We start from the raw sequence: 14,465 nt of genomic DNA on the forward strand, positions 1-14,465 counted from the left end.
TTTGTCCACACCTGCAGATGAAACAAATATACAAGCAAATACATTCTACTTTGAAGTTTAAATATGAATTACATGTTAGACTTTAAACGTGAGCTTGAACTGAAGGGTCTCTCGAGGTCCACTCTTATGTCAACTTAGGAGTACACAGGGTTACAAAATACGTACACACTTCTACATATATAACAAATGCAGCTTTTTAATACATGAACAAATCGTAGAGAATTATGCAGATGTCATTCCAAATGCACCTGTATGGAAATAATTGTTGTTATACATAGAAATGGTTAAACATTAGTCTATACATACACATTCTATTAGTAACCTCACAATGGGACACATTTTAAACATTAACTTCTCCTGTCACATCAATATGTAATTGTTTCACAGACCTTTATTAGTCATGTTGTATGTACACAAATCTTCACGTGGCACACTTTAATTATGCAATGCTCCATTTTCCTTAGATATATTTATCACACAGAATGTATTTGAGTGCTGACTACTCATGATTATGATGCACTACTACAGTATCTTGGAGTGAGATCAAAATTATGCTTCTCCAGTTCTGCCTTGCATAAATACCATTCTGTCCATAAGTAAAACCACTTTTTTGGGTTTCACACACATTCTCCCCAACAGTATGCATGCTCTCTAAAAAACTTTCTAAATAGCAACCACTGCAATTGAGTATAGGAGGATAAGTAGGCATAAGACAACATCAGAGGTTGCAAGGGTGTTCTTGCTAGGATGCTTCTCTCTTTCTTTTCAGAATAACCTCCTCATCTCTACAAACTTTGAATGCCTGGAAAGCAGATCAACTTCACAGTTTGACAAAAAAAAATAGCAGCAGTGATAAACAGCTCAGAAAGAACAGCAGAAACTAATGGACCAATGCAAAAAGACCTGGGTGTAATTTACACACTGATCTGTTTGCATACAATTTGCGATGCAACCTATGTACTAATGGATCGCATTAAAGCTTGCACATTCACATGATATCGAAAACAACCTATGTAATTAATACTTATTAGACATGCCAGAATATGTGGACCCCAGTGATTGGCTGCAAATTCCGGGATGGCAGCTGTAATGTCGTGGTCTTGGGCCTGGTGGCAATAACACAAAGAGCCTGACAACACTTATATAGTGGTGGCCAGTACGTAACTTAACCACACCCAGGGTCTATAGGCTATTTATTAACTCTTACACACACTTGCCGGGCGTACGCCGGGCCAGTCTATTACTTTACGTATAAGGGGGATTTAACTGGGGCCACCCCTCACTCAGTGCACATTGTGGGGCTTCCCAAACAGGACAACATTACAGCAGCCTCCAAATACAGCTGACCCTTATCCTTGCATTTGCTTCCCCAAACTTGAAAGAGTTTTTTAAAAGCAGCCCGTGCCCCATTAAAGAGACAGGTTCTGCTCTCATAACATGTTTCCCGTTTAGAAACACATTAAGGAAGGAGATCCTACCCCTGATCTGCCAGATATGATTGATAAAGGGAATAAGGGATAACTTTCCCATTGCAAATCAGTTACCCACGCCCCTGTCCCTCTTTGAGATATCAATAACTTTCGGTGATTGTAGCTACAACTGCAGTCACAACCCTCAATGTATATTGCTGCGAATCGCAATTAGGAGGGAAACAACCCTATAATGCCCTTTATAAATTATAACTTAGAATGATTCGCAAAACCTCTTTTGTAAGTCAAAGGTTTAGTACATTGCCCAACACTGGTGAATCACATGTTTTGTATTTGAACTCACTCTCAAGGCTGTACTGGCCATATGGGGCTTTGGGCGTTTCCCCCGGGAGGCGGGAAGGGTAGGAGGCTGCTTTTGTTAAAGGTGGCCGGTTTTTTAGCAGTTTTAAAAGCACTGCAGAGGTCCTTGTAGGTCGAACAGTTTTCAGGCAACAATAAATATGCCAAGATAACTCTGGTGATTAATGTTGTTGCTGGAGAGAGATCAGAGTTTTGTCTATTGGCAATTTTGACTCATTTAAGGTAGCGCAGAGGGTTAATATGCCTGCTGCAAACAGTGTTCTATGCAGATCACAGAACAGTATTTCTAGCTCAGTGGGTTATTGCTTTTGTCATAGAGATCCTTTTGTCACTGTGCAGTTCATAAATTAAAATTATAATCTAGGTTAGAAACTTATGTTTTTTTCATTATCCAAATTTTGCTAGAAAGGGTTTGCTTGGGTAGGAATCAATTCTAATTAGTAACGTCAATCCTAACCACTGTATAACGTTCTGAATCTAGAGTTTGGGCTTCCCCAGACAAAGGACTCTTTTAAATGCGTACCAGTATAGATGAAATTTGAATCTCAGTATAAATGACATGTGAATACCCCTACTAGTCCTCGTTGTCTTATGTAACATTTTCTATTCACTGATTTACACATGAATGATTAATTGTTTCCCTATGTTTGTGTGATGTAAAATGTTCCGAAACCCTTCACTGATATGAGAAACACTATAAAACAAATCAAATACATGTGAGAGAGGTGCTTTCGAGAGATGAGAGGCTCTGTTGGAGGGTGATAGTGAGGGAATAACTGAAGAGCCCCTATAAAGATTGCTGTGTCCTGGTGCACTGTAACGTCATCATTTATTATGCTTTAAAAACAAATACAATTGAATTTAAAATGAGAAATGTGCTGTAGACTTTACCATTTCCCCCCACATTTTCTTGGGGGGAGAACTCCCCCAAGTCCCCATGTAGTGGTCAGGCTCGCTCCCTGCACTCGCTTGCTATCCACTGTATGGGGCCTGCTCTGACAAAATTTGTCAGGGCTGCTTTGGGTTCCCAGTCCAGCCCTGCTCACTCAGCAGTGTCATGGTGGATTGCTAAAATGTTCAGCAGCATGCTAATGGGTTTGTTTACAGCTATAAGACAATATTTAATGCCTTTGTCCATTCTCTTTGGACACATGGAAGCAACTGCTGAGACTGTGGTCTATGTAACAAAGTCACAAACCTCTGTTTAATCTCCAGTAAACCACAGTCCACTCGCTACCGAGCTAACTGGCGGTGTACATTCCAGATAACACTAGAACTGTTTAGAAGCAAGTTTTCCATACCCTGGGAGATAACATTCAGATGTGTAATTAGGTAATCTGTGGCTTATATTGAAGGATCTGGACATGTGTTTTTTAAGCAATCGAATGGAATATTAATCCCAAGCTGTAAATAAATAAAAGGTGAAGAGTGGTTCCAAAACTAATGTTAAAATTATTTGGAAGTCTTACCCAAATCATGAAGGACCCGCACCTAGGAGAAAATCAGTAGCTTTGCAAGAGTTATGACCTGATTTAGAGTCTGGCAGAAGGGGTTACTCCATCACAAACGTGACTAATATCCCACCCGCCTTATAAGAGGTGCCATTGACTATAGTGCACTTGTAATACGCCAGATAGGATATCCAGCAAGTTTGTGATGGAGTAAACTGTTTGCCAAACTCTAAATCAATCAAGCCATTAGTTGAAGAGACTAAGGGCCTGATTTAGAGTTTGAGGGATGGGATTCTCCGTCACAAATGTGATAGGTACCCCACCCATCGTAGTGTCATAGGATATAATGCACTTGTAATACAGTGAATTGGATATTTGTCATGTTTATGACACATTATCGCACCTGCCAAAGTCTAACTCAGGCCAAACTCCGAAGCGCCCTCATCTACAAAGTTAAAATGCAAGTGTTCTTTGGGTGATGGTGAGCCCACAAGTTATAGTTATCTTAGGGCATGAGTTATAGTTACTTGAGATAACTATAACTGCTGAATTTCTATGGTTTTGTGTGTGTAAAATCTCAACCTAACTATAACATCCTTGCAACCTTTGGTTTTGTAGTGAATTTCTAGGTTTTTAAAAAGTTTATTTCCTAACTATAATATCCGTCTAACCTTTGTTTTTTCCTTGAATTTCTTTAATTCTATTTCCTAACATAACATCCCTCTAACATAGGTGTCTAAGTGGGTGTGTGACTGGTTGTTTGGTTGTGTAAGTGGGTGTGTGAGTGTGTGGTATGTCAGTTCATTTATGTGTGTAGTATTTGTACAGTGCACACCTAGCCAAAAGGCAGCAGAGCGCTGAACAGATTTGAAGGTAAAGATAGAGTCAGTGAGTGCTGGGAGAGGTATCTGGGTTCCGAGACTGAAGGTATCCTGATATACTTTTCTTTAAAGAGGTGATTATTCAGATTTTTTTTTAACTTATGGGCAGGGTTGTAGCAGTCCTGCTAGATACAGATATATCATTCCAGATCTTGGGCGCATAGTTGAACCTGTTATTTTTCTTTCTTTTTTGGACGGCTTTGCCTCCAGTTGATAGTGACTTGACTGTCAGTGTGCTGAAAGCCACATGAGGTAGGGAGCTTGCCAGCCAGTTAGGTTGATGTGCTGGTCGTGATAGCTTTATATATGATGCAGCTGTCTTTGAAAATGGTGTGTGCTGGCAAGGGGAGCCAATGGAGTTTCATCAGGGTGGGAGTGATATGGTCATATTTCTTCAGGCCTGTTGTAAGAACAGGATTGTTCCTTTGGAGTGTGCTGTATCTAAACCTGGCCTCCACAGTAGAAAGATTAGTGTGCAGCAACAAGGTCTCTAAAAGTAGGAATTAGCCTGCCCTTTTATGGTGGGTGGTATCTCAACTGTACGTTCGTAGTGGCAAACTCCTCTTTTTTCTTGTGATCTATTCCACCACTGTAGGTCCTCTCAGTAGGAGAAGGCACCTCCTCTGTGGTGTGATGTGTGTCATCCTGAAGTCCTGGAGGTGATCCATTCTGTATTGTATCTCACTCAAGGGCTGCCTAAGGTTCATCTTCTCATTTATTTTGGATCTCACCCTCTGTGTCCCAGAGTGAAAGAAAGATGGCTACTTTTCATTGGTTTGTTGTGTCTCACCATAAATGTCCTTGGCAGTAGGAGTGAGACTGCTCTTCTGTGGCATCCAATGACAATGCCATGCTATGGCATACCCATTTGCATTTGGACTCTTTTCAGTTGGTGATCTCTCTTTCCTGCAGACTCGGAGGTCTCTGTCCGGGAGGAGTCTGATAATGAGCAACCACAGAGCGATGAGGCTGAAGCTGAGGCATCACCCACCAAGTCCCCTACCACACCCAAAGCCATCAAAGGCAAAAGCACATCAGGTAAACAGTACATCCTGAAAAGCTACCAACTGTGAGCCAAGCAGCTTAAGGTGTTTTGATGCCTGTAATTATTTACGGAGTGGTGGTTCACTTCCCTTACTAATCCACACGCTTGATACATTCTGGAGTTCTTATTTCAGTACAACAGGCACCATGCCCCAGTGAGACATCAATGCCTCAATCCTCTGCTTACCAGGGCCCTACCAGAGGAGATACTACAAGGCGCTTGATAAGAGACATTAATCACGTTAATCACATTGCTCAGAGGCCACAGCGAAACACAACTCCACATTCATTCAGTTAGCCAGTAACCTGTCACATGGAAATAGCCATCCCAGTGCCTTGTGTTAACTGCTACATTTGCACAAAGGACACCCAAGCCCACAGCTCTTCCACAGAGAGACCATAACCATACAATTCTTGATTCCCTTTGGTCCTTTAACAGTGTGGTGGAGCTATCAAAGCCATCAATACACTAAAGCAAATAAAAAATGAGACACAACAGACCGCAGTACATTCAAATGCTACATGAGACTCTGATCCTGCAACTGTCCGTACACCTAGAAGCAAAACTAGGGATGCAAACATGCACGATGTATAACGTATTCTGACATACTATAATGTACACCAGGGCCTTAGCACTGAGAAGCACTAACAGTGAAGCCCCACTTGCCCCATGCAGTGCTACCAGGAGACAATAGTGTTGTCCCCAACAGATCAGAATTCTGCTGAAGTGAGATACTATACTAGTGAAACAGCCATCACCCTACCAGAGCCATGCTGTAATGAGATTCTAAATTTACAACCTTCTCCTTTCAGGGGCCCTGCAAAAGGGAGACACCAGACTTACAGCCCTCAGGTCCTCATCATCCTGTCACGAAACTACTTTAATCTCACAATATGTTGTACACAAGGGCCCTACCATCAGAAAAGACTTATCCTGTAGCCTTCAGAATACTGGGGCTCCACCACAACAGTGTCCAATCCCAAGAACCCTCAGTTCACCAGGAACATGTCCCAGGTGATACTAATGCCACACCATTCAGAACATCAGGGCCTGCCACAGGTAATGCTGATCTCATGGACCACAGTACATTAGATTCCTGCCACATGGGGGAACACTTTTCTGACAGCCTACAAAACACAAGAGTCCTGCCATATGAAGCCACTAGTCCAATGGGCAACAGTACACCACGTCCCTATCATACGTATACTCTAATTCAACATCAGGTGTATGCCATGCCACAGACAGGCTTTATTCCATAACCTTTAATTTCATGGTCTTTTAAGAAACATAGCTGCAGACTACAGTACCTCATTCAGTTGATCTTATTTTCTATTCTTTCAGATTTCTCTTTATTCTCCTACAATAATGGGGTGGTGATGACGTCTTGTCGAGAACTTGATGGTACTCGCAGTGTTTCAGCCACATCAGCCTTTGCAATAGCCACAGCTGGAGCTAATGAGGGAACCCCTACGAAGGAGAAGTACAGAAGGATGTCCTTAGCTACCGCAGGTAGGGCATTGTGGAGTGTTATGAAACAGCAATCACTTGTTAAGTTTTTCCAAATGGCCAAACACACACACAAAGGAATAGGAGGTAGAAAAGTCTCAGAAGATGAATGTGGTGCAAACAAAATTTGTTAAAAGTACCCTCACCCACTAATAGTGACATTCTTCATCATTGGGCTTGCTAACATCAGCCTGTGCATAAAAATATGCCTGGGATGGAGCATAAGGGTGGGGAAGACAATACAAACAAACAGTCTCAGGGATCTTCAATGTGCAGAAACTCAGCTCAGGAATATCCCCTATTTCTTCTATTCATGGATTTCCTGGTCAGGATTAAAAACATATGCTGTGTAGGACGGTGATGATAGGGAACGTTATTACCCCTACACCCCTCCTATCTGCAAAATTGTCAACATGTTTCAGCTGTTATATGTAGCCCATAAGGGTCATTCGACCTTCGTCAGGACTATAGATACCATACAACCTCTATTCTCCTACCTTTCTTAGTAGGTAGACTGAGGTCTGACCAAATCCAGTCTGATACCTTCTAGTAAGTTTTCCCAAATAACATCTTCTACAAATAGAACTTAAAATGTCTCATCCAGCAGTGTTCCTTTTGTGCATTAGTTAGTGGAACCCAAATGTAGTACCATATACAGAAAGAGTCCAGAAATTTCTATTTATGAATTGAAACACAGATGGCTACTCTGCGGTAGGCATCCTCGGCTAGTGACTCCACTTCTACTAATTCTCCCTGTTTTTCAATTTTATTTTCTGCAGGTTTTCCCCCAGACCAAAGAAATGGAGACAAGGAGTTTGTCATCAGGAGAGCAGCCACCAACAGAGTACTGAATGTGCTGAAGCATTGGGTCTCCAAACACTCTCAGGTACAAAGGAGTCTTACCTCACAAGTATAGGACACCATTGATGTAGGGGCATACCCGAGAGCTGTGAGGACCATTTAATAGCAAACATACATTTGAGATGTAGTGGAAGCACTGGCATGGTGTTACAGCTGAAAGGTATGGGGGATCAGCTGATATTTATTGATTCGCCAAGTGTACAGGATGAAACCGTTTTTATGTAGTCACACCTCAGTACTATTCAGGGAAGCATTAACAAATAACTGAACATTAGAGCTATTTTTGAGTTACAGACAACTTCCAGATCAGCTGGGTTGTGAGCACAAATATGGAATTATGCTTCTAGGGTATAGAGTGCCAATGATATGGAGCTGTACATCAAGAGGTATGATAGAACACTGGCAGCGAAATATCCATGCAAAGTATGGGATCATTGACATGGAGCTGTGCTTGAGGAGTTTGGGAAATTACTAACAGTCACTCTGTCTGGTACCTTCAGCACTGAGCTAGACCATATAGGTATTGAGTATATGTAGTGAATCAGAGGTGTGTGCTCACTGATATGCAGATATGCCCCAGGTAGTACTTAGTTAACACTGAGATTTGAGCAATATTTCAAAAGTATGAAATACTGACGAAGAATAATGCCTTAAAGACATGATACTATCTCTGATATGGAAAAATATATAAGCAGTGCAAGACCCACCAACTATGATATTTGGCTTACGGCTTTGGGGGCCTACTGATTTGGAGAAGTACTTAAAGAGTATGAGTAGACCACTTACATGGAGCAATACATTAGAGGGTAGTGGTAGATGGAATGATATGTTAATGTATGGGAGGCAATTGGTGCCTTTTATTGTGGCTGGTAAAGGAGGAGCAAACCAGAAAAACAGGTCAAAGAGGGAGAACATATGAATGATGCCTTGAGTACTTGGCTAACCACGGTTTGTAAATGCTTTGATGGGGGTAACAGACCCCTGAAAGCAGCATAGAAAAGGGCGGGATAGAAGAGAAAAGGGTAGCATAAACATTACAAGGTGAAACTAAATGTCTGGCAGGAGATAAGGCACAGTGGGAAATAGAAAAAAATGTAAACTGTGGTCACCTACTGGCTCCCTTTCCTTCCTCAAAACTTACATTACCCCTCATGTGTGCCGACTCCTTTCTTTTTCTCCTAGGATTTTGAAACAAACGAAGAACTGAAATATAAAGTCATCAGCTTTCTAGAAGAAGTGATCCATGATCCAGAGCTTTTAACACAAGAGAGGAAAGCAGCCGCAAACATCATCAGGTATTGCCGGCAATCACTCTGGGCACTAATATGCAACAACGCATATAGAAGGCCACCTTAACTGGCTGTGTGCTTCAACAGGGCTGTCATAAAGAATTTATAAGGGGCGTTGAATGAGTGACACATTTTGTCAAAAGGCCTTTGTCACTAAACTACCTTTACTTACTTCAGTGTCCTTGTCAATCTATTGCTTCTTATCCCTCTTCTTGCTTCTCAGTCCTCTTTAATAGATTTCCAGTTAGTTAGTTAATGGGTTGTCTTTTTGCCTTTTTAACATTTCCTCTGGTTCTAAAACCTTCTTCATCGTCTCTGTTGATTTTCTACCTGTTATTCATCTTATTCATACTCGTGAAAGTTTGTGTACTCTTTTTCGTTGACTCCCCACATCCTTTGGTAGTTTATTAGGTCTTTTATTTGTTTCTTTTTACTTGTCTTGTTTGCATTTTCTATCCACTCCATTGATTTTCCATCCTCTCTATTTCTTCTCTAAGCTCTGTGATAATACTCCATCAATTTTCAGACCTCTCTGTATGTCCTCTGTGATCTTCAGTCATTTATTTAATCACCATTTTCTTTGTTCACTCCTCAACCTCTGTATGCTCTCCATAGTTGTCTATAAACTCTGCATTGCTTCTGTATTCTCTTGCTTCTCTATCTTTTTTGTTGGTTACAAATTATCTACATTGGTTCTGTATACTCGTCATTGTTTCTAATTCCTCTCTGTTGGTTCCATTATTACTCTCTAAATTCAGCATTCTCTTTGTTAATTCACCGAAAGGCGTTTTGTCTCACTAACAAATTTACACTGCATATGGCTCTTTGGCTTGGGGGAAGGTAAAACTCATAAAGAGCAGTGCTTGATCAATGTCTCAACAGGGATTCTGGTAACGTCTCGCATTGACGCTAGGATGTCTGTCCAGTAAGTCCGGAGGTGAGACAGTCCCAGGTCATATTTTTCATATGAGCCGACAAAGCTCCGCATCGGGGGCACACCGATGCACACGCTGGATCCAAGCGCGATAGTCGGAGTGGGGTAAGGTAGGTGTAGTGCAGGTAGTGAAATAAAGTTCGTTTAAAATTAGCATTGCGGGCTACCTCCTGAATCTGTGCGAACACCCTTTTCCACTCCCCCTCTATAAGTGGTGTCAGCAGGTCCTCCAACCATCTACTTTGGAACCTCAAGACATCAACCCTGCGGTCCGCCTTCAGGGCTTTATACAGCTGGTAGATCAATCCCCTGAAGGAACCCAGATCCATGATCATCATCAGGGTGTGAGATTCCTCAGGATCCTCAGGGAAAGCGGTCCAAATCTCAAGCGCAGTGAGTGATAGTTTTGCGTATTGTATAAAATGGCATTCGAGGACATAACATTCTCTCGCATCCACAAACGAGAGAAAAGTGCCACTGAGGTATAGGTTGCCTGCCGTCACTCAGCCACCTTCAAACAATCCGGTCACATCCATCACCGTCTGTATGTGACAGAAGCTGTGAAGCCATTTTATTTATTTATTTATTTATTTTATTTATTTATTTAAATGCTTATAGAGCGCCAGAATCGAACCCAAGGGTTATCTCCGCGCTATGGCCGCAAGCACAGGTGACTGAATAGCAACAGTACCGATGAACTGATGATGCGTAGTGAGGAGATGGAAGGCTTATAAAGCAGTGAACAGATTGGTCTTTAGTGCTTTCCTGAATGTAAGGTGGTGGGAGATCTGTCTGAGGCTAAGGGGCAGATTGTTCCACAGAGTTGCCCCACTGAGGAGAGGGCGCGGCCACCTTGTCTGGTCTTTTTAATGAAAGGAGAATTAAGCAGGAGCTGGTTGCTGGACCGTAGATCACGTTCCGGTCTGTAAGGATGAAATAGTTGGGCTAGGTAGCTGGGGCCATTTCCAAAAAGGCATCTGTGGACAGTACAACAGATCTTGAATTTGATCCGTTGACGTACCGGGAGCCAGTGAAGTTCTCTCAACAGGGGTCCAGAAGGAGTTCTAGGGGGGGCGTTCAGAATCAATCTGGCCGCCGTGTTCTGGACCACCTGCAGCCTATTAATGGCATCCTCATTGGCTAGTATCAGGAGCCCATTGCAATAGTCAAGACGACTTATTACAAGGGTCTGTACCAGTGTCTTCCTATAGATGTCAGGTAAAAGAGGGAAGATACGTCTGAGTAAGCCAATGGTATGGAAACAGGCTCCAGCAATCACGTTCGCGTGATCCTTTAGGGTTAGGTTTTGATCCAGTTTCACTCCTAGGTTTTTTATAGTAGACTTTGGGGAAGGTACTGGTCCCAGGTCTTGGGGCCACCAGTCGGGAGACCAGAGCATGCTAGCTTTACCGAAAAGCATCACCTCTGTCTTCCCGACGTTGCACTGGAGGTAGTTGGAGGCCATCCAGTTAGAGATGGCCCTCATGCCTTCCGCAAAGTTTTCCCTAACATTAGCATTGAGGGCATGGAAAGGGAAGAGGAGTTGGGTGTCGTCGGCATACGACACTGGTGTGAATCCGTACTTCCTCACAATCTCAGCAAGGGGGGCCACATACACATTGAACAATGTGGGGCTTAGGCATGAGCCCTGTGGCACCCCTTTGGTGAGCTCCCTAGTGATGGAATGATAGGGGCCCAAGCTGACAGATTGTGTACGCCCAGATAGGAAACTCTCCAGCCATGCAAGCACCTGGCCTCTAATGCCCACTCCTTGTAGTCTGTTCAACAGGATCTTATGAGACACAGTATCAAAAGCTGCAGACAGGTCTAACAGCACCAGAATCAATGATCCTCCTCTATCCTGTGACATCTTGATGTTGTCGGTCACGGAGAGGAGAGCAGATTCGGTGCTGTAGTTGGGCCTGAACCCAGATTGAGATTGGTCCAGGCCCCCTGTCGCTTCTATAAAGCTGGAAATCTGAGAGTTAGCAAATTTCTCAGCCAACTTAGTCAGGAGGGGCAGCAGAGAAATAGGGCGAAGGTTGGAGAGTTCCGTCCAGGGGGAGGTGGTGTTTTTGCGTATCGGATTCACAACTGCCTCTTTCCACTGTTGCGGGAGTTTACCCTCTGTGAAAGAGAGATTGAGGATCTTCATGATGATAGGACATAGTAAGCTGCTCAGGTTATTAGTTACTCTGGCAGGGAGAAGATCACGAGGGGAACCAGATTTCACATTACTCAGAAGGGTAAGTATATCACTTTCTGTGACTTCTGGGAAGACTTCAAGGGTCTCGGTAGGAGTTTCTTTGCACAGAGTGCTAGGGACTTCCAAATTGTTAGGATGTTTGATAAGAATTTTATTGTAGATGGTGTCTATTTTGTCCTCAAAGAATGTAGAGATGTTGTTACACAACTCTTGTGTGAAAGTGTCAGAACTTTCACAGGCCGGGGGGTTGGCGAAGGTCCTAAGAATTTTATACAGTTCCTTAGTTGAGTTGGCCGCTCCATCAAGCTGAGACAACAGGCAGGTTTTCCTTGCCTTTTTAATGTTTTTATGGTAGGAGGATAAAGCCTGCTGATAAAGTTCTTTGCTGGCAAGAGAGTGATTTCTCCTCCAGTGTTTTTCCAGCTTCCTACATTTTTGTTTCTCCAGTTTTAATGATTCAGAATACCATGGTTCTTTATTGGTGATCAGAGGTTTTTTGACAGTCTTTTGAGGGGCTAGCAGGTTAGTGATATCCAGAAGGGTATTATTTAATTTGGATAGAGCCACTTCAACATTGTCAGAGTCGGAGATTGTTGGCTCTCTCCAGAGTTGTTTAAAGGAGTCCAGGGTAATTTTATGCCACGACCTTTTGGTAATACTCAGATTAGCGCAGCGGTCTGGGGGTTTCTCAAGTAGTGAAAAGGAGAATTCCAGCAGGCTATGATCCGACCAACTGATGGCTTTGGGAGGGTGGCAATGTATTAAAGGGTGATTGGTGAATATTAAGTCCAATGTATGGCCCTTTCTATGAGTGGGGCCACAATTTCTTAAATGAAGACCTAGGAGAGCAAGGTCAGCTAGGAGGAGTTTAGTGTCAGGGTCGTCTGCAACATCTACATGAAAATTAAAATCACCGAGTAAGATAAAGTTTTCTTTTGCTCTTAGGTGAGGGGCTAGTATCTCGGTCAAAGCAAGTGAGAAACCTGCATTGGAGCCCGGGGGTCGATATACCAGGGCACCTTTCCAGTGTTCCTTAGCTCTGATATTAATATTGAAAATCATTATTTCCATGGTGGGCAAAATAACTTGCTCCTGGACCGTGACATGGAGATTTTCTTTGAAAATTATGGTGTCCCTCCACCTGTTTTTATAGGACGATCCTGCCTTAGGATTTTGTAACCTTGAGGGATCCCCAGAGTGATTGAAGGGACCGTATGGGGCTTCAGCCAGGTTTCCGTGAGGAAACATATTTCGGGCTTATGGCTTTGAATAGTGTCCCATAACTCGACATAATGTCGGGGAAGGGACCGGACATTTAGAAGGAAGCTTTTCCAACCTGTAACTTGAGTGATTGTACTGCTAGCCCTAACGGAGCCAATTACAATGGAGTTAGAGGTGGCTTGGAATCTACATAATGGGCAAGAAAACGGGCCTTCAGGAAATGGCCAGTTATCGCTTGCACACCTTAATTGACCTTTGGGTTGAAGGGCTAAAAGGGACTGTGGGGTGTACCTGATACGTGCATTCCTCGTAGAGGCCATGGCAATACCGAGTAAAGGGGTAGAGTATAAGGCCCCTAGCCACGTCCTGTCGCGGACGGGCGCAGACGGGCTTCTCTCTGGCGCGTCTCCGGCGCTTCGCTGCGCGCGACCGCTGCGCGTTCACTGCGACGAGGGGGCTATGTACTCCTCAGCATGCAGCAACTAGAGCGCTAACCGCTCGCTGCAGGCGGAAGTGACCTGGCTCTGCCTGACCCGCCCTCCGCTCAACGGCACTGGTTGCCGAGTCGGACCGAGGCGGGCAGGACGAGTGATTGAGCACAGGTCGCTAAAGATGGTAAGATTAGTAAATATCGCCTTCACAGCAAATTCGGCGCTATTAATGCAGTGGGACAATTAAAAATCTGATCTGCGCTATAACATCAGCGTTTCAGTTTTTAAAATCAATGGTGCTGTTGAATCAGCGTTTGTACTTTAAAATCCTACAGTGGGAGCTATTTCATCAGCGTTAAACTGCACAACAATTCACAGGCAGCACAATGGTAGAAAATCACCTGAAGCGCCAGCGGATCGGGAGACACTGCCACTGTCCTCCCTACCGCGGTGCGCCGCCAGCTCCTCGCTGCCTATGTACTCCTCAGCATGCAGCAACTAGAGCGCTAACCGCTCGCTGCAGGCGGAAGTGACCTGGCTCTGCCTGACCCGCCCTCCGCTCAACGGCACTGGTTGCCGAGTCGGACCGAGGCGGGCAGGACGAGTGATTGAGCACAGGTCGCTAAAGATGGTAAGATTAGTAAATATCGCCTTCACAGCAAATTCGGCGCTATTAATGCAGTGGGACAATTAAAAATCTGATCTGCGCTATAACATCAGCGTTTCAGTTTTTAAAATCAATGGTGCTGTTGAATCAGCGTTTGTACTTTAAAATCCTACAGTGGGAGCTATTTCATCAGCGTTAAACTGCACAACAATTCACAGGCAGCACAATGGTAGAAAATCACCT

The 14,465-nt window shown here is 43.5% G+C and overlaps 1 protein-coding gene across 1 annotated transcript in view; it reads left to right on the forward strand.

Annotated features, from left to right (window-relative positions):
• RASGRF1 (Ras protein specific guanine nucleotide releasing factor 1) overlaps positions 1-14,465 on the forward strand; it is a 656,364-nt gene that overhangs the window by 466,034 nt on the left and 175,865 nt on the right. The window contains exons 16-19 of the mRNA XM_086957896.1: positions 5,035-5,160; positions 6,509-6,676; positions 7,453-7,559; positions 8,717-8,829. Of these exons, the coding sequence (XP_086814022.1) occupies positions 5,035-5,160; positions 6,509-6,676; positions 7,453-7,559; positions 8,717-8,829 (514 nt within the window). The remainder of the gene's footprint in view (positions 1-5,034; positions 5,161-6,508; positions 6,677-7,452; positions 7,560-8,716; positions 8,830-14,465) is intronic.

The sequence above is a fragment of the Lissotriton vulgaris genome, chromosome 2_1, assembly GCF_964263255.1.
Source record: "Lissotriton vulgaris chromosome 2_1, aLisVul1.2, whole genome shotgun sequence".
Taxonomy (NCBI): Eukaryota; Metazoa; Chordata; class Amphibia; order Caudata; family Salamandridae; genus Lissotriton; species Lissotriton vulgaris.